The following is a 21080-nucleotide window of genomic DNA, read 5'->3' as shown; positions in this document are numbered from 1 at the left end:
AAAATTAAATTAATTCAAAAAAAATTAAATTTTTTTTGAATAAATTCTATATAATTTTTGTTACATGCATAAGTTGTGGGGCCAAGCACTCAACACAACTGCACTTAAACCAGTAGTTTGGCTGCACTATGTTATGTGTTTGCTGTTTATTCTCATGGTCCAGACATATTAAATACATTTTTGGTACATTTTAACAATCAACACCTTAAAATAAATTTCACAATAGAAAAAGAAAGTAACATTGTCTCCCCTTTTTAGATACACTTGTGACACAACTTCCTACTGGCTCATTATCCTTCTAAATTTACAGAAAATCCACTCATGCCTGAAGGGATTTACATAAAAAATTATGTAAATACCACCACCCTTCCCAACAGTATGGTATCCTCAAAATACTTACTCACTGAACCAAGGTTATTTATTTCTTCAAATGACACTGCCCTTGAAACTGAGTTCAGAGACTTCATTAAACATAGAAACATAGCGGATACTGAACTCAGTTCAGCATCAGCTATGTAGCATTCTTCTAACCTCAACAAGTATGGTTGCATTATTTACCAAAGATCTGGGAAAATATCATTTTAAGACCTGATAGTCTGACTTCTCTAAATTAACTTTGTGGCTACAATTTAAATTGTTTTTCTCAATTATGTAGTTTAGTGCTGTGTTCCTATCATAGTTATGATCATGCTCTGATGATGTTGGTTAGAAAACATGTGAAATATTAGTGAATTTAATCATAATAAGATTTTACAGCATAAACAACACCAAGAGAGGAAAATGTTTATGCTGTAAAACCGTATTACGATTCATCAACAACACCTAAGCCTTTCTGTACACTTTCATGGTAGTTTTGGTGCAACATATTTAAAGAACAGGGGGATCCTGCCGAGGTGAAGTACTTATAGTCCTTCACTGATCACTAACTGGATAGGGTGAATGGCTTTTTTATCTTGTAGTTCCCCACCAATCCTGGAAGGCATCAGGGTTTGGTTCTTTCAGTCATTCATTTTCTCTGTACCTCAGTGACCTTCTCTTTCACCCCAATTAATAGTTTTGCAGATGACAGCACTTTACATCCTGAAGCAGTGTATTGTACGAATGAATATAATTTCACGATCAGCTAACAAACTTTCTCTATACCATTCTCCAGTGGAAAAACATTAACCTAGCCAGTTTTACTGTTTCCAAAATACAATCTTTTGTCATTTTAGAAAAGTCATTTATGTCCACTTACAACATTAATTTGCTATATGGTTCTAAAACTGTGTTTTGGGCTAATATATATCTTCTCACCTGATCCTTCCAGAAATTCATGTTTTTTATCCTGCAAAATTGGTTAATAACTGGCCAGAAGAACATATGCAGTTTACAGATGTAATATGCTAGTCTCAGAGTCTTAGTTTCTTCAGCTGTAAATCCCAAAACAAACCAACAATCCTCAAATTATTTTGCATATAATTTCATCTGGGTTCACCATCAAGAAGATATCCTCACTCTTGGAATAAGAGAAGCTACACATTTTTGGCACATAAATATATAGCATTTATAGGTGTCTCTGCATCTAGAAAACTTGGTTTTTCTCTTCTAGCAGCTGTTTACACTTTACAACTTCCAACTATGATTAATATATAACCAGGCTTTAACTCACAGATGTTTTTTTTTATTAACAGTAGTTGTATTTCTTTGTTAAGTGAAAAACAACAACATAAAATCAGACTCCCAACAGTTATTTCTATAAATTGGAGGAAAAAATGGAATAATAGTTTTAATCACGTGTCATTAGGCATGTTATGTGCCGTCTCTACATTGTTGTGTATACTCTATATGTGATTGCTGCCATAGGAAACGTGAATGATCAGTCCTTGGTTTCTATTTAGTGGACCTTTTGAGTAAATGACCTTAGAAGAGTCTGTCAAAGTACCGTATTTTTCGATAGATAATGCGTATGTTATCTATACAAAAAAGTCTAAATTCATTAAAAATGAACATGCACGGTTTACATTTGAAAGGTATGAGAGGTAAATCAAATGTAATAACAAAACTAAGATAGAAGTATTACTTAATATTTATAGAACAGTACACTACTCAAATCCAAAAAATTCTTCATCAGACTCAGTATTGAAAGAATCAGTTGCGTTAAAAATTTTGTTTGGTATTTCTTCAGCTTCATAATGATTGTCACCGGACACCATCGCATTCCCTTGTGCTTTAATGAAACCGTTTCTAACACAGTTTTCACTTACAGCAGCCCAACTTTCTACAATCCACTTAACTATATGTTTATATGACGTTCTTTTCATCTGCCCTGTTTTATTATATTCATGGATGCCATTCATCATCCAGTCTTACTCTTCATCATCCATTCATCATTCCCACTGCCTGCAAATTGTCTTTGAATGGTTTGAATGTTTGAAGCATCAACCCCACACAAGTTTTCTCTCAGAAACAAACGAAATTTAACTACTTTCACTTCCCAGTCGCACAGCAAATTTTGTCCACCACTAGTGGAGGAGCGCACACTTAAATTGTTTCTCTTCATAAATCCCAAAACCCAAGATGGGTAGGCCTTGATATCCTTTATATTATCGTTTTGTGCAATTCTTTTCGATTCCTGCAACACACGGACAGTAGATATTCTCATACCTTTAGCTCTTTCACTAACAATCCAATCAAACAGTTTTTTTCCTGTGGTTGGCCACAAGCACCTTCTAAACCTCATAGCATTTCCTCGTATGTAAATATTTCAGGACTATTCCAGCCTTTCACCATTCACGAACACTACTTTCTCCAACACTGAACAATCTACCAGCTTCACGATTCCCTTTTTCCTTTGCTATTTCTACCACTTCAAGCTTGAAGTGCGCTGTGTAGGATTTTCTCAAGAAGGACTTCTGTCTTCCATGGGTAATTCAGATTTAATAACAATGCAACTAGTTACAAGAGAACGATTACTAGCAATGCACATGCTTTTAAAGAATTCCTCTGTCCTCTGTCTGTAGTTCCTAACTCTACCACTAGTTGGCACATGCGTGTTATCTATACATCAAAAGGAGTGATGAAAATGTTGCGCGTTATCTATTGAAAAATACGGTAATTATTTTCAGAGTAATGCATGGAGAATGCTTTCCAATTTACTGTATGACATTCTTTGAGGATGAGCATTGCAAGACCACTTTTTTCTTCCCTTTTGTTTTCAATGTCACCTACATGTTCTTTTTTATATATTTCAAAACTTTTCCTAGTTTGACCTACATATGCCTTTCCACAAGAACACAGGATCTTGTATACCCCAGGATATTTGAAAATTGGAACTTTGTCTTAAGAGCAACTTGGGAAACTTTGTGTGGTGTTCATTTATTTGAAGGCTGTTCTGATGTTGACTGATTTTAATACCTTAGCTATTTTTCTTGATGCTGTGGTAAGGAAACCATGCCTTTATAATTCATTTCTGGGTTAGTTCAGCAGAAAATAAAAGTTTCTTTAGTACCTTTTTTGAGTAGCCACTTTGGAGGAACTGATTAAATCAGATTTGGAATTCTTCTTTTCTTTTAATTTCATTCATTTTTGAGTATATTTAAAGCTCTTATTTGTTTTGATGACACCTAATTTTTGTTGGTGGTGATAGAATAAGCTTGCTTGTAGATAACTGCCTGTGTGAGTTTCCCCAAAAATTTATCTCGGTAAATTGGAAAGCATGGAGAATTATTTTGACAGATTGTTCAAGAAGTCTTCTGAGTCCATTCAAAAAGCCCACTAAACCGAAACCAAGGACTGATCATTCACAACATTTGGAAATCATTAATTATTATGTGTAACATTCAAGATGTCGCCTGTGCCAGCAATCACATACAGAGTTTACACAGCATAGAGACATAATATGCCTAATAATATATGTGGTTAACAACTATTATTCCATTTCCTCTCCTAGGTATAGAAATAATGGCTGTTGGGAAATGTTTAATTTTTTTATTATTTTTTTTGTTGTTGTGTTGTTTTTCATTTATGTTAAAGAGCTTCTTGAAGATGCTGTCAATGTTGGAGAAATACATCTAATATTACTAAAAAAACATTAAAAGTTACAACCTAGTTATTTCTTAAGTCAGTGTAAATTTATTCATAGTGAATTACCTAAAAAAAAAAAAAAATCCAGTTGTTGTTATTTCCAACTGTATTGTTATTTGTATTGATATCTTCAGACTGGTTCAGGATACAAGAACATACAGAGAATATGAATTAGGAAGTTCATGACTTATTTTTAACGGTATTAACAACACCAAACAAACTATTTTATAAAAAGATGTTTTATTAACTTGCTTATATTTTGCTGAATTTCAAATCAGCATCATCAGAGCAAGACACAGCATGTATATGCAACAGTGAGTAAGTGAAACAATACAATTGTAATGGACAAAGATCTAAAGTCCTATTTTGGCACCCTCTAATGTTATAAAAAAAAAAAAATTAAGCTTTATGGGAGTTGCTCTTAAGATAAGTCTCCCAAATTTTTGGCAAATTAATGCAACCATATTTGTTCATGTTCGGAGAATTCTTCATAGCCATGGCTGACTCAAAAAATAATCTTTCGGATCTATAATGACTTCTAAATAGCACTTTAGTTTTCTTCCATCTAATCCTGTGCGAAGAGGTGTCCAAAGCATGGTCTGCCAGTTCAGACTTGCCATAATAATGGTAGTGAATGTATTTTTTTATGTTCTTCTAGGTGGATGTTAACAAATCTTCCTGTTTGCCCATAGTAGGTAAAGTCAGAGTCACAAGAAACTTATACACCCCATGGTGTGCTAGAGGGTGAAGTTCCTTAGGCGAGCAGATCAGAGTTGCTAATTTAACGTGAGGTTTGAATGTGACGTGAAGGCCATGTTTCATTAGTACTTCGGCTATCTTTTCTGATGTACTTCTGACATAGGGAATAGAAATGGTATTGTTGTGTTCCTGTGTATCAGAAGAGGGAGAAGTAATGGGGCTATGTAGTATTTTATGTATTTTGTAGCCATTGGCCAAGAAAGTATGGTGCAGATATTTGAATTTTGTGGACAGAGCTGTATCATTAGAACAAATAGCTCTGGCTCTGTGTGTAAGTGTTTTTAAAATGCCATACTGTTGGACTGGATGATGATGCAATTGTTTATGTAGATATCTTCCTGTGATTGTGTTGGCTTTCTGTAAATGGAAAAAGATAGTGGTCTATCTGAAATGCAGAGGACTAATGTGTCAAGAAAAGGTAAACAGTTATTCGATTCTTTTTCTAATATGAATTGGATTTTGGGGTGTTGACTATTTAGATAGGTGATAAACGCATCCAAAGTGTCTTGTACATCGGACAAAATGGCAGATACATCATCAACATAGTGTAACCTCACTAGGGACTTGCATGTGGCTGTGGTAAGTACTTTGTTTTCAAAGTGTTCTACGTAAAAGTTTGCTAAAGGGGAGGAGAGGGGGAACCCATAGCAGTACCATTAATCTGTTTGTAGATTTTTTTCTCCCCATGTAAAGATGTAAAGTAACTTGCATACATAGTAAATTTGAATAATTCAAATATATGATGGGGAAATTTAAATTTGATCAAATCAAGAGTGACTGTTAGTGGCACATTGGTAAATAGAAAATTGACATCAAAACTAACCATTATGTCTGACTTTTTAACTAGTGATTTGAAATGGACTGAATTTTTTACAAAAGTAGAGGAGTTGACAGTTGGGGGGGGGGGACAAGAGACTTTGCTAACTATTAGGCAAGTTTATAAGTGAGACTATCTATGCTATCGACTATATGGCATAGGAGGATATTAGATTTGTGGATTTTTGTTAATCCATAAATATAGGGTGGTTTAACATGAATTAGTTTTTTTTTTTTTTTTTTTTGATGATTTCTTTTGGCCAGGAAGTCACTTTTTTCAATAATTTGTGGACTTTTTCTACAAAATAATCTACTTATTAATTCATTCTTCTTCTTTTCACTTATTTTCCTTTGTTTCTTCTTGCCAGACATCTTGCTGAAAGGATGCAGAAGTTTTTTTTTAAAGACAGTTGTCTTTAAAAAAAAACCATTAAGGGAGTTTTGGACACAAATGGAAGCTGAGCCACTGAACACAGCGGACTGAGGTAGGGAACAAGGTGCATCCGTAGAAGCTTCTACACCTTGGCTAGAAAACGGTGATAGTTATTAGGTACCATAATAATGAAAACATGGATGATGAAATCACATATGACAGGCATTACTTGTAGTAGGTTTGGTAACATGGTGTCGGTTGTTAGATGGGTAGGATATTAGCAGTGCATGGGAAATATGCAAAAAACACCTCGGTTTTGAAATATTTGAATGTGTCCCATGAATAAATGTGCTGAAGAATAAATAGGGTGGGAGAGAAATAGACATACCGTCTTATTAAGCAAGAAGTTCCTAAGAAAAAGATGATGTGGAAGGAATACTGTGTCCATAAGGTTGATGTTAGTGGTGAAAATTATAAGTACAAGCCAGAAGAGTTAAGAATATTGTGCAGAAAGCTAAATCTGAGTAAGAAAGGACTTTGCAAGCTAAAGACAACCCAAAAGAATCTTATCATTATATTGCAAATTAAAAAAGAAAAAAGAAAACTGGAAAAATAACTTCACTGAATAGATGCAGATGGCATGCAATTTTCAGATACAAAAGAGACAGATAGTTCAGGTAATGAGTGTCCATTTTGCTAAAAGCTGTCAATCTCTTTTATGTAATGCTGAGCTCAGTGCTACTTCTACACTGAATGAAAAAACTAGAGCTGTTGAATAAACTGAATAAGAATTCGGCAGTAGGGTCTGATGGAATATCAGCATGGATGCTAAATGAGTGTTCAACTGAACCTGCCTGTTCCTGTGACCTTACATAATTTAAGTCTCAGCACGGGGAAAAGGGAAGATTCCTTTTTTTTTTTTTTTATGCCATACATGAGAGGTACAAAACCTATAGCACATCAGTGCCATGTGTGAGGTGCAGATAAAGGTTGAAAAAGAAGAAACCTATTGACATTCTGCTTAAAGAGCTGAAGGTTGAAATTGTTGGGAAACACATCATGGGGAAGGCTATTCTATAAGACAGAGGTCTATGAAATAAATGAGGAAGAGGAGAAGCAGGTTCAATGAGTTTGCTGTTATACTATAAAGAGATGTTAGGTAGCTGCTGCTCTTGTTTGTGGACTAACAGCAAGTGGAAGAATGATGTTTGCCAATTCATTGGAGCTCTGACCATGGAAGTACTTGTAGAAGAGAGACAGAGGTGAAATATTGCTCAGTTCAATCTCTATACTGTGAGATAGAGGTTGAACTGAGCCTGTGTGGAAAGGGTCATCAATGAACTGAATTGCTCTCCTCTCGACAGCATCAAGAATTTTTAAAGATGTTTTAGGTACACCACCACCCCAAATGTATGAACAGATTTGGGATTTACGAGTAGTAAGAATGTATGATCATTGCATTGCACAAGGATGGTACAAAGACTGATGTGTCTATCTATAACTGTATTAGTATTTCTGGAGTGATTATCATTAAGATTTTGTAAAAGTTTCTGTGAGCTTGCATATAGAAGTGGATTGATAGAGAATCTGTACTTTGCAATGAACAGCATGGGCTTATTAAGGGAAGGTTATGTTTGAATAACCCTGCTCGCATTTTATAATAATGTTACAGTTGAGTTAGATTAAAGAAATGGATACACCATGAGACATTTGGACTTTAAGGTTTTTGACAGGATTCAGCATGAAAGGCTGTATCTACAAATGTACCTAGGGATCAGTTTGTGGTCCATTGTTATTCAATCTTTACATTAATGACTCTGGAAAGGATTTGACAGAAGACACTATAGATTGCTGATAATGCAAAGATAGGTAACGTTATCAGGAAGGTGTTGACATCCAACACTTGAGGAATGATTTGAATAGGCTATAATTGCAGGCAATTGAAAATGGCATAATGATGTGGTGTGGTGCGATGAGATATATACAGTGGCATGTTATATTGACAGAATTATGCTAGAAGAAACTTGTCAGGCTTTGGATCTTGGAGTTTTAGTAGATGGGAAATTGGAGTTCAGAGACCATATAGTAATGATTGAAAATGCAGCTCAGGGGATAATTGTGATGCTGAAATGAACATTGACATGTAAGAATAAGATAGTTATTTTGTCTCTTTATAAGGCTTTGATATGACCTCATTTGGACTATTGTGCTCAGATTTGATCTCCTAGTTTCCAAGGTGATGCAGATATAGTTGAGAAAATGCAAAGAAGAGCATTAAAGATGATTTTGGGAACTATTGACTGTAGATTATGAAGGGTGATTGAAAATTTGTGGACTGCAGTCACTAGCAAACAGGAAAAAGAGGTTGATATGATAGAGACCTTCAAATTTCTGAAAGGTCATAAGGATACCCGTATACCAATACATAGAATTTTATGAGGGGTGGAGAGAGAGGATGAGAAGACATCCATGGAAGTTGAGAATGAATGCAGTGAAGAATAGAAGTTGTTTAAGAGATACTTGTGATGTGAGAGATTTCTTCAGTTCGGGAGTGGTGAGTAAATTCAAGAAAAGGTATGACAGCTAGTGTGGATAGCCTGCCTCATTGAGTCTCTGACTTCCTGGAGGTCTCTGATAATAATAATTAATAATATTGTGATAGTAACTATTTGTAATTGGATGACTGAAATGTTTTAATTGCATTTCCAACACATTTAAAAAAAAAAAAAAAAAACTTAGTTACATGACTTGGTATCTTAATTTGGATGACTATTCAGTATCCTAGGTTTATCCCCCCCCCACTTCACCCTTTCCATTTTCTCTGCCTAAATGCTCACCTCTAATGAAACTTCTGATACGAGCTGCTATAAAACAAGTATGCTTTCCCAACATTTTTTCCTCTTATGAAATTTAAGTATTTTAGTGTTTCCCCTCCTGTTTTGAGAACACATTAACTTATGATAGATATATTCAGAGTAAGCTGACCTACCAGAAAAATCTATAACATAATGCAGCAAATCTTTCGATGAAATGTATATTCAGATTACCATAATTCTTATAATTTCAATAATAGTTATATTTATTATGAAAGAATTTTAAATTATCAGCTGGTATAAGAAGTGTTTTTCAGGTAAATAAAATGTTGACTTTATCTTTTCAGATATAGTGCAGATATAGAAATGCTGTATGAAAGAATAGGACAGGCAGCAATTTCCGATACATTTTCACCTTATTCTAGGCGTTCTCCATCACTTAACTTTCTTAACAACAATGCTAGAGATAGCACAAAAAAATTTAGCCTTCATTGACATACAGTAATTGCGATATATAGAGATATCTGTGATGAGCAAAACTGTACATTTAATGCTACAGTTGAAATGCTAGTCATTGTTTTGGCATTATACATGCTTTTTAATAGCATTTATTTTGTAAATAATTTTTTCACAACACAGATGATTATTAGTTGTACATTGTAATGTTACAAAGAGGCTGAAAATTGCTTTAGAAAGATTTTTTTTCATGTATATAATATTTATACAATGAGTTGAATGTTCATTAAAAGATGTTATCTTTATCAGGAGTTTCAAATAAAAAAGTAATATTATTTTTATTAACTGTAGTTTTTAAATTTCAAAGTAAATTCAGTAATTCATAGTAGAAACTGAGTAGATAAACCATTGTTTTATGAGTAAATAAATTATTCCTTATTTTTTGTCCTCAGTTGTGAGGTTGTCCTCAGAAGTGTATATACAGAAGACAAAGATGCTGCTAACCCATGGTGATGGGAAGCTATCATATTAATTTCACTAACTCTTACAAGGCCTGATACCCATTGGTAAAAATGCATTCAGCAATAAAATGCCTAAATTTAACTATAAGTGTATGATATTAGATTAGACCATGAGTCTTGTATAATAAATATTTAACAGTTTATATTTTTTTTCTGTGTTAATAGTAACTCATTCATTTATCTGGTTAAATAATTTGAAGTGAAAAATGTTTACAGAAGGGTGCCTATGTAGCCCTATGGAAATGGCATTCGCCTTCATAGTACTAGACTGCCAAAAGAAGGTATAGAAAAAAATTCCTCTAGTCAGTGACTAGAGCAACTTTTGCCTTCCTTTTTTTTCAGTTGGTTCCTGATTCATTTGCTCATTGGCATGTGCAAGTAGAGTTTTAACCCTGAATCTCAAAAATTCAGCTAAAGAACTTGATTTAGGTTCCAACTCATGGCAGCATGTGAGCAGTTGGCAACAGGAGTTGGCCAAACTCTCTTTCTCGGGTCTTGATTCATTTATACTCTGAGCTTGCTATCCATGAAGGCTGAAGGATCGAGGATAACTCACCCACTCATTTTTGAGACTTAAAGGTTAGAGGATTTTATTTAGTTTAAAATTTTTATAGATAGGGCCTATGATCCTGGTTGGTAAAACCCATCATATTTTTGCCAACTTGGATTCTTGGTCCTATCTGATAGAGATTTTTCACATTAAAAAATGTGGTAGTAGTAGCACTATCGCATTTGCTAGGCAGGACTATAAATGTTGTCAAAAATTGTTTAATCTAGATAGCTGAAGAAATTACTACAGTATTACATCTGATGTTGAAGAAGCCAAATTGTTATACAATTACTATGTATGACTCTAGATCAGCAACAGTATTATATATTGGATCCTTTGTCCCAACTAGTTGAAATTTTCTTTTATCTTATTTTTTGATGTATTTTTTATTAACATTAAAGACTTGTAACAGTTAGTGAAAATTTAAATACTCTAGTGTAAAGTCACTGTGGTTAAGTACCTAGTCCTTTGTATTTACTGTTTATATGCTTCTGAATTTATTTACTCATAAATTATCATCTAAGTTTCTACTACAAATGCTAAACACTGTTTTACACTAAAGAAATAAGAAATTTGATTAGGATAATTTCTGAGGAGTGAGTACTTCATGTACTAAATATTTTATAAATATATTATAACTGGGACTTTAGAGTTCCGTCTGTGGAGCTAAAGTTGAAATATTTTTGCTTTGAAACAAGTATAAAACCAAAGATTTGTTTGTAAGTATATTGCTAATAACATTTTTTCCTAACAGTTAAGGAGCTGTTGTTTTCTCAGGGATATTTATTTATTTATATGTTCATAAATCATTATTTGAAATAGTTTCCAATTTCCTGTATTAATATTAAAATGGTAACCAATTTATGTAATAGTGTATATGAAATTTAACAGAATCTATAGTTTTAGTTAATGTACATTAAAATCATTATATTTCTCATTTCATTGTTCAGGAATAAAATAAAAATTAAGTTAAAAATTTATTTTCAATATATACATGTTAGAAGAGTGTATCAACTTAAAGGTGCCCATCTTCATTTAAAGAAATGAAATAATTATACATCTTAATTCTAATTTAAAGTTGCTATTTACTTAGTTTATATTAGAAATTGTGATTGTGTTAACTGGAATGGGAAAGTTTTTAAAAATATATTTTTAGAGATTGTTTTTAAAATTTGTTTTTCAAATTTTTGAACACATTTGGTGAAAATTGTGTATTAAGGTTGAAGAAATGCATCTTTTAACTATAATACAATTTTTGGTTCAAATATTACTACAGATTACTTCTACATAATATTTTAGTTCCTTCTGATGAACTGAAACTGATTTGGTGGCTAATGTTGAAAAGTAATGCTAATACGTTTCTATGCTTTGTACTCTTCTCTCTTTCTCTCTCTGAAAGAAAGAAAATAAATCTGAACTCACTTGAGATACTCATTTAATGTATAACTGTATTTAATACAGAACACTAGTAGCATTTAATGTATTATTTTTGGAGATTACACATGTTATGATAAATCAATAGAGCATTAGCAAATTTGAAAAATTGTTAAATATGCTGTATTACTCCTTTTAGTGCACTCTGTTTAGCACTGGTTCACATATTCTTTATTCAGGAAAATCTTCTTAAGGCAAAAGCTATAGGTTAATGCTGCTCCTCTCATTTTGTTTATAATCATTTTGTCAGTGAGGAGTGTTTGAAAAGATATACAAGGGCCATTCTGAAAGTAATGCTTGCACATGCTTGGCACAAGCATTAATTTCAGAATGCTCCTCCTAGACCTTGATTTTGAAACATGTCTAGTCTTGTTTTATTCCTTAATCCATCCACTAGAGTTTAGTATATGATCAAAGTTGCATTTCTGATGTTATCAAATACACTGTTAACAAGTCTTTTACAAGTTTGTGGAACTGTGTAAAACAGTGTGCAGTAATCTTTTTTTTATGCATAGAAGTATGAGTGCTATAGAAATTCACTGTTAATTACAAGATTTTTATAGCAAAGCAAATGTAGTGATGAACACTGTACATCACGGGGTACAAAGTTGACAAGAAGCAGCAATAATGGAGTTGACACTAATAAATGATCAGTAAATGGGTGGTCAGAAACTAGTTAAGGAATGTCATAACCAGAAATCAGAGAAATCTGCCAATAATTAGAAATTGCTAGCCTTAAAATTGAATGTCGGAAATGTAAATTGGATACCACATCAGTTGACTAGTGAAATAAAACAACTCGCCAATTACTTTATTATTAATAATGGGAAAGTAATTCTTATGTTATCAAAATTGTCACTAGGGCAAAAGTTAGGTACATCATTATGACCCTGAAGTGAAAATTTAGTCTTTGGATTATTGCTACTTTGCATCACCAAGGGCCAAAAATTTCAAAATTCATCCTTCTGCCAGAAAGTTGTAGAACATCCAACAGAACATCACCCGGCCTTGGCTCAAGTGAAATTCTGGTTGTTTCAGAAATTGAAGGAATACACATTTCAAGGATGTTAAAATGAAAATCCTTAAAATTGTGTATCCATTTTGAGAATGACCAGTGGGTCAAATCATAGTGAGGAAATGGTTCTGAAAAACAACATGTAGAGTTTTACTACAATGGCCTTCAAAAACTGTTACGTGGTAAAAAAAATATATTGTGGGATGGGGATGAGAGAAACATGTTAAGAAAGTCTCCATTTTATTTACATATACTATCTCTTTTGGGTGGAGAGCTGTCATAGTGGAGGTTATTACCTTCAGAATGTTCCCTTGTATATTCAAAAAGTTCTTATGAACATGAACATTGAAGTGATCAAAGCCACTCATAACCTTGATGCTCTTTGTGAAAGATTTTTTCTGTTTTCATAGTCACACTGCAGTGCCTCTCTAGTCCTCATTTATTGTTATGTATTTCACATTCAACAAGTCTGAAAATAAACATAAATGTTAATACAAAATGTTAATACTGGTACTCTTTTAAAAACTGAAGAAGAACATAATTATCACTTCAAAAGTAAAAACAAATGTACCAAACTTAATGTAGGTGAACACATTTTTGTTTCATTAACAGATTCTGAAAATGCTCACAAAATATATCTAGCCAAAATTGCAACTCTCTTAACTTGTTCAAATATTCCATAGCTTATTCAGTAACAACTGAATAAGTTGTTATTATATGAGTTTCCATCCAGTATCACTGACTGATTCTCAGTCAGTGATACTGGATGGAATTGTCTGAATTCCATCTAGGATCTGAAGAACTGTTCTGAAAGCCTTTATAAAGACTTTTCAACTGAAAGTGAGTTAGCTTTTCTCATACTGAGGGGTCGGGGGGGGGGGGGGATTGTCTGTAAAACAGGTAGACCGGCCAGGAGAGCACAAGTCAAGTAACATAACATGATAATGTTTGCATCATAATATTAGTTTCTTCAGTAAAAAAATCACAATTCCCAAACAGCTCACACATTTACTGGAGAATAGCCCAGTAAATAAAGTTCAGATGCTAATGCTGTATATATGCTTTTCAAACAACATGCAGGCAAACTTTTACTTGTGAATTTTCAAGAAATGAACCATTCATATTATTATTACGGCTGTTTTTTGTCTGTCTTCGTTTAGGAGTGTCCCTTATTTTAAATACATTGTCTATGAACCATTCATATTTATAAATATTGTACAGACTAAGAAACTGTGATTCCCACTTTATATAACAATACCAAATCCTGCATTTATGAAGGTTTTATGATGCATGAAGTTCACCTGTCTTTTACAATGTGCAAGGGAAATGTTCAGTCTAATAATTCTTTCTCCTTTTGCAGTATATTTAAATATTATTCATTTGCTGAATGGGCAACAACAGAAGTAACTAGAAATAAATTGCAAATATGCCAATAAATGCTTAAGAAGAATTTTGCATATAAAATGGCCAAAGAAAATACTCAATAAAGAACTGTCACAATAAAAGCTAAATGGAAATGAATGATGTACAATATTAATTATAGATATTGGAAATGGATAGGACATGTCCTAAGGCAACCAGAAAAACACACAGTTAAACAATCACCAGTATAGAGCCCCCAAGGAGGGAGAGAGAGAGAGACCAATCAAAGATGTCCTGGCAGAGAAGAATAGAACAGGAGCTGAGGGAGGCCAGGAAAAAAAAAAAGCTCGATGTAGATCTGCAGTTGAGGTACTATGCTCCCCATGGAGTGAAGAGGAGTAAGTAAGTATGAAAGTGTAAAAAAGTGGCAGAAAAAGTAGAGTGATATCAATAGAAATTAAAATGGACATAATTAAGCATTCTGAAAATGGTGAATCACTTGCTTCAACTGGTCACTTATAATTTCAGTGATTCCAACAGTTGCAGCAGTTTTAAAAGATAAAAATGCAATTATATTAGCAATGCAAGTTCTGTTCAGTCTGTAGTTATATCTAAAAAATGTAATGTTGTCATCAGAGAAATGGAAACAGTTTTCTATTTTTGTATTAAGGTTATTTATTTCAGAAACACATTAACAAATTTAACAATACATATATTTTATGAAAACAATAAATGCAACTTACAAATGTTTAACTTACAAACACATTTCCAATAGCACATTGTGTTTGTAAGTTGTGGTTCACCTTGTATTACCATGAAGAGAACTAGGAGCATTTTTATCTACCTGAAAGAAAATAAAAAGTAAAGACCGTGATTGTTCATATATATATATACAAAGGAGGATAAAATGAAAAGGAAGTTATATCATTTATTAGGAAGAAAGGTCTATTAACATGTTCGCCACCACACTCCTCGGGCATAGTTTGTTACCGCACGCCAAGCACTTTCCCTTCAAGGTCAGTATGAGTAATCTTGTAGCCACGTGGTAATCGACATACGAGTATATTTGTAGTTGGCTTGTGAGGCTCATATACCAACTATGAGTATACTCGTAGTTGGCAGTGAATGTGTTAAGGAAGGCCATTTCTTCTGTATTCACTACAGTAAGACAACATTTTTTTTTTTTTTTTTGTTAGAAGCACATGCTTTACATACTTTGTCTTTAAAGAATAGAAATGTGTCAAGTTTCAAGGTTGTCAAAAATTGTGATTTGTCCTACTGTTATTTTGCTTCTTCGATATATACATTCCCTCAAATTCTGTTAGTTTTGTTTGATAGTATATTCATTTCTTCTCATTTGACAAACCATGAAGTGCTCAAACATTTGTCATTCTTCAATGAGGCAAGCACAAGACAATCACCTTCATTGTAACTTTTTTCAACATATTTGATTAATGTGTTAACAATGATTAACATATCGTTTGTGGAAATAATTCTAATTGTAACAGATTCAAATTGCAGCTTTACTTTTTTTTGGTTCAAAAATACTTGTTTAAAATCCAGTGAATATCAGCAGTGTAATAAATTTTTTATTTAATTTTTATGTAACAGAAGCTAAACTTAGTGAAAGTTTTAATTTAATATTTGATATTTTTTCTCTGTAGTGAGTAAGAGGAAGAATAATTATGAAAAGATAACTTTAATTATTTGCAATGGTAGGAAGGCAACAGAAGCAAAGGAAAAATGGTTGAGTTAATAAGTGATCACTTCGCAAGGGTGTATCATCCAGATGGAGATTTTGCAGTTTCTGATGTGACAGACTAATTTAGGAATTGAGGTAGACAAACTGGAGGTGTATTCACATTGAAAAAAATCAAGGTGAATGCAGCACTGGGAATGGATTGCATGTCAGCCCATGTTATAAGAATGTTCAAGAGAACTGGCAGTGCATCTGACAAAAATGTTTAATCCAAGTGTCAACTCTGGCAAGGTTCCAAGGGAGTGGAAAGTGGATAAGACAGCTCCATTACTAATGATCGCTCCAAGACAGAACTAGCAAATTACAAATCAATTAGACCTTAGGAATTTCAGCACATTTTATAATGAGGTGAGAAAAGAACTAGATAAGGGAAATGGCAATACTACAATACTGCTAGACTTTGCAAGAGCATTTGACAATACTACATGGAAAACTATTACAATATAAGTTGGAACAGAGAAATGGATATGAAGCTGGTGTCATAGATGGACAGATGGCTGACAGATACCAGAATAGTATATGTTGGAGCAGAATCTAGGAGAATGAGGATAGCTAGTGGAGTGCCTCAAGGCTCTGTACTAAGACCACTGCTCTTTAATTTGTATATTAATAATGTAGGGAATGATTTAAGGATGGATATGTTCAGATGTTTGCTGATGATGCAAGACTGTGGAGGGCAATAGTTGATAAAGATGGTGTAGATATCCCAGGATGATTTAAATGGTGACATTGTGGAGGAGGGATTGATAATAGTTATCAGTTTAAATTTGCGAAATGTAAGATTATGCACTTTCGGATGAAAAGATTACATACTTTGTGATGGTACTGGATTGCAGGAATTTGGGAGTGTGTTGAAATTCAGATGGCATATTGCAAAAGTTGGGAAAATAGTGTAAAGAATTATTTGGATATTGAAAAAGTAATTTCATATGCTAACAAGTAAAGATCGGAGGTTATTATCCCTCTTTATAAGACAATTTGGCTGCATTTGGCCACCTGAGTTTCTTGGATATCAGGATCCAGAGACAACTGACCCAGATGATGACAGGTCTTTGGAATGCTCCCTGTGAGGATAGATTGAATGTGTGTGGGTTGCAAAGTGTAGTAGATAGGCAGAAAACGTGGTTTCTGCAAGCTCGACACGAGAAATTTTTCAGTACATGACAAGTAAGGAGACAAGGAGTCATCCCTGAAAGATCTGTTAGAGTGTGGCCAGTTAGGATGTACAGACTGCAATTTTAGCTGTGGGAGTGATGAATGAGTGGAATAGATTTCTAGAAGTAGTTGCATGTGCCCTGACAGTGAATGAGTTTATGGTGATGTATGATGTATTGTGTGTATAAAGGTTAGTGTGGATCTCTTGTGATGAATATTCTGACCCATATAATACTTTTTTTTTTGTTTATATCCACTTGAGATATAAGATATCATGTTACCAAAATCTAAAAAGTATGCCATGTATTAGCAAATGGATAAGGAAAAAGAGAGGAATCTGTTATTAATTGGGGCAAAATGATGTGATAAAGATTGTTTCAAATAACAGAGGTGAATGGAATGAGAAGATGAAAAGTTGCATCATTAATTTTTTAAGCTTTAGATCTCTCTACTATCATTTGAAATAGCCAAACAAGTTTAATAAGAGAAAAGTGTACTAAACAGAAGACACCTATTTTTTGAACTTGTTTTTTTTTTTTTCTTCTATTTTGGGATACTGTTTCTGGTAGCATTAAATTTACTAGATTGTCCTCATACCTCTGGACAGTAGCAAGGAGATCATTGCTATAAAACATTCCTAAATGGCTAAAGTATTTTATTTGCTCTACATGTTTTCCATTCAGAATGTGCTTGTTAATTTCTATGTTCCTGTCTTTTTTCATAGTTTGTCTTTTTGTTGCCAAATTTCATGCTTAATTTTGTTACAGCAGTTATTCAATTTAATTAAAGTATTGTTAGTATTTTTATATTAAAGTATTTTTTATTTAAGAGTATTATGTAATCCCTTGCATTATACTCTTATATAAATAGCTGAGACTGACATCTCCGTAATCCATAAAGATGACGATGAACAGTTATTTGTGTACACTCTTGTCTTGTACTTGATTTCACATGAAATCATCTTCCTTCAGTTCTAACTGCTGAATTACAAATTGAATATGTACCTGATAATGTTCAATTTATATTACTGTATCATTTTGAATTCTCTTGAGACATGTCTTTATTAGATCTATAAAACATAAATACAGTGTGTGTGTGTTATGTTCCATTGAGTCGTTTTCGACTTCTGGTGATCCCATAAACATACACTCTCCATTCAGATCTGTCCCTGACTATGTCTTTCAGAATTTCCAAGCGCACTCCAGTTGCTTCTTTAATTCCATCCACCCATTTAATTCTTGGTCTTCCTATTCTCCAGCTTCCATCAACTTTAGCAAGCATCATTGTCTTCTCCAGACTGTCATTTGCTTGCATAATATGTCCGAATTATGACAATTTTTGCTTGATGATCATAGCTTCGAGGGAGCAGTCTGGTTTTATTCTATCACTGATTTATTGGTTTACTTTGCAGTCCATGATATGCATCTATCTTCCTTCTTTCACTCTTTCTCAGGGTCCAACTTTCACATCCATGCAGTACCACAGGGAATACCATTGTTTTCACGATTCTGATTTTTGTTGTGAGGCTAAAATATATTTATCTTTAAAGATCTTGCTTAAATTTATCATTGCTTTCTTTCCTAGTAATAATCTTCTAACTTCTTCAGTACAATAACCATATCAATTCGGGATCCTAGGAGCACGAATTGTTAACTGCTTCCATTTTCTCCCCATCTACTTCAAAATCACTAAGTTCACATGTTGCCATAACTTTTGTCTTTTTGAGGTTAAGTTTAAGACCATATTTAGCACTTTCTTCTTTAACTTTCATAAGTTCTTTCAAATCTTCTTTGCATTCTGTTAGCATGGCATCATCTGCATACCTCAAATTATTAATATTTTTTCCACCAATTTTAATTCCAACTGGAAACTCCTCCAGCCCTGCCATTCTTAAAATGTATTCACTGTACAAGCAAAACAGGTACGGAGATAAAATACATCCTTGTCGCACCCCTTTACCTATTGTGAAATACTCAGTTTCTCCAAGATCTGTTCAGACAGTAGCTTCTTGTTCATAATAAAGATTCCTCAGAAGGATAATGAAATGCTCTGCGACTCCCATGTTCTTAACACATTCCACAGTTTCACATGATCTACGGTAGACATTCTTTTGATATTCCTGTACTCTTTCTATTATCCATCTTACATTGGCAATTTGATCTCTTGCTCCTCTGCCTTTTTGAAATTCTGCCTGTTCATCTGGCATTTCTCTTTTCATGAATGGTTCCAGTCTTTTCTGAATGATTTTAAGTAAGACTACTTGCATGAGAAATCTGTGCTATGGTTCTATAATTTTCGCACTCTCTTGCATCGCCTTTCTTCAATAAAGGTATAAACTGATTTTTTCCATTCCCTAGGCCATGTTGTTGTGATCCAAATTCGCTGACATAGAACTGTTAAAATTTTAACTGCCTCTTCTCCCAGGGCTTTGAGCATCTCAATAGGTATTCCGTCTCCTCCTGGTGCCTTCTTACTCGATAGCTGTTGCAGTGCTCACCTCACTTCACTCTCCAGTGGTACTGGCTCCTGTGTATAATCCTGCTCTTCAAATTTCTCAGTAATTTTGGAGTCCTTTCTCTAAAGGGCTTCTGTATACTCTTTCCATCTTTCTTTGATGTCTGCAGCTTCTGTAAGATATCCTTTGTGTTTACTTTTCAATGTCACCTTGGCACTAAACTTCCCTGTTAGTTCTCTGATCTTTTTGAAAAGATCTCTTTTTTTTTTTTTCTTTTCTTATTTTGGGCTTCTATTTGTTGGCATTCCTGGTTAAAGTATTTTTCCTTGTCTCTTCTGGCTTGTCGTTGAAATTCTGCATTCAAATGCCTACTTCCTGCAAATTTCCTGTGGCTTTCATTTTCCTCATTTCCTGAGCAGTTTTGATGGCATCTGACAGCCATTTGGACTTCTTACAAACTGTTGGAATATTCTTCTTTGCTTCTGTTTTAATTATATCTTTAATCTCTTCCCATAGTTCATTTGGTTCTCTTTCACACAAATTGAGTGTGTTGAATCTGTTCTGTATGCTAATATTGTATTCAGCTGGTATGTTTCCAAGATCATATCTGATCGACATTTATGTTGTTTTCAGTTTCCGTAATTTCACATGTACGTAGCCACTAATAACTCATGGTCTTTTCCACGATCTGCACCTGGAAAAGTCTTGATGGACTGAATTGCACTTCTCCATCTTTGTCCAAGTATATAGTCAATTTGATTTCTGTATTGTCCATCAGGTGATATTCATGTGTGCAATCTTCTTTTGTGCTGTTTAAAACAGGTGTTAGCAATGAACAAAGAATTCTCTGCACAAAACTCAATTAGTCTCAGTAAATACAGATCCTTGTTATATTCCCATTAGTTCATCTTAAAGTCAAAATCTGATCCAGAATTTGGCCAGAACCCAGCCTCTTAAGTGTGCTTATGTGAATCTTACCTGGAATATTCAATATGGAAATTTCACTATATTCTTCATATTGTTTTACTTGGCTTTTTGTAAATGGATACTATGAGATCAGTGACTGAACTTTGCTTTTTTATATTTGAGTATTTGTAGTCTGATATCATTCTCCTACTTCCTTTCCATATTTCAGATTTCTGATGGTCATTTCTATCTCAAGTATTCATATGTATGAATTCTTAAATATTTCTATTAGTGTTCTATCACTGCTTTTATCAGGAGCCTCTGTAACTGAGTTGCTATAGACGAAGCCCTGGGTTCGATTCCCATCCATGATGTGAGGAACCTTTATCTGGTCTCTTTCGACTAAAGGTGAGTTAGCTGTTCTCATTCAAAAGCATAGGGTTTTTCCACGTGGAAACTCGGGTTTTTCGTCCCTCAGAACAGGCAAACCGATCCTGTGAACACAGATCTACAGTCATAAAATACATACTTAATCTCTTATTAGTAGGACGTAACCCATCCTAAAGGATGGGGGGAGAAAGGGGGAACCCCATACGAAATAAATACTGCTTTTATACCATTTGCTACTCCTTCAAAGTAAA

The 21080-nt window shown here is 33.8% G+C and overlaps 1 protein-coding gene across 4 annotated transcripts in view; it reads left to right on the top strand.

Annotated features, from left to right (window-relative positions):
• The window catches only part of Kap3 (kinesin associated protein 3), a 319643-nt gene extending 306356 nt beyond the window's left edge, over positions 1 to 13287 (top strand). For 2 of the 4 annotated variants that reach the window (XM_090406060.1, XM_090406061.1), the window contains one exon: positions 9174 to 13287. In XM_090406060.1, the coding sequence (XP_090262186.1) occupies positions 9174 to 9321 (148 nt within the window). In that variant the 3' untranslated portion in view covers positions 9322 to 13287. The remainder of the gene's footprint in view (positions 1 to 9173) is intronic. The other 2 variants (XM_090406062.1, XM_090406063.1) reach the window with 2 other exon arrangements.
• The last annotated feature ends 7793 nt before the right edge of the window (positions 13288 to 21080 follow it).

The sequence above is a fragment of the Typopeltis vanoorti genome, chromosome 16 (assembly GCF_054136105.1).
Source record: "Typopeltis vanoorti isolate ZY-2024b chromosome 16, IOZ_Tvanoo_1.0, whole genome shotgun sequence".
NCBI classification, from domain to species: domain Eukaryota; kingdom Metazoa; phylum Arthropoda; class Arachnida; order Uropygi; family Thelyphonidae; genus Typopeltis; species Typopeltis vanoorti.
The sequence above is the reverse complement of the archived record's forward strand: the minus strand, read 5'-3'. Positions and strand labels throughout refer to the sequence as shown.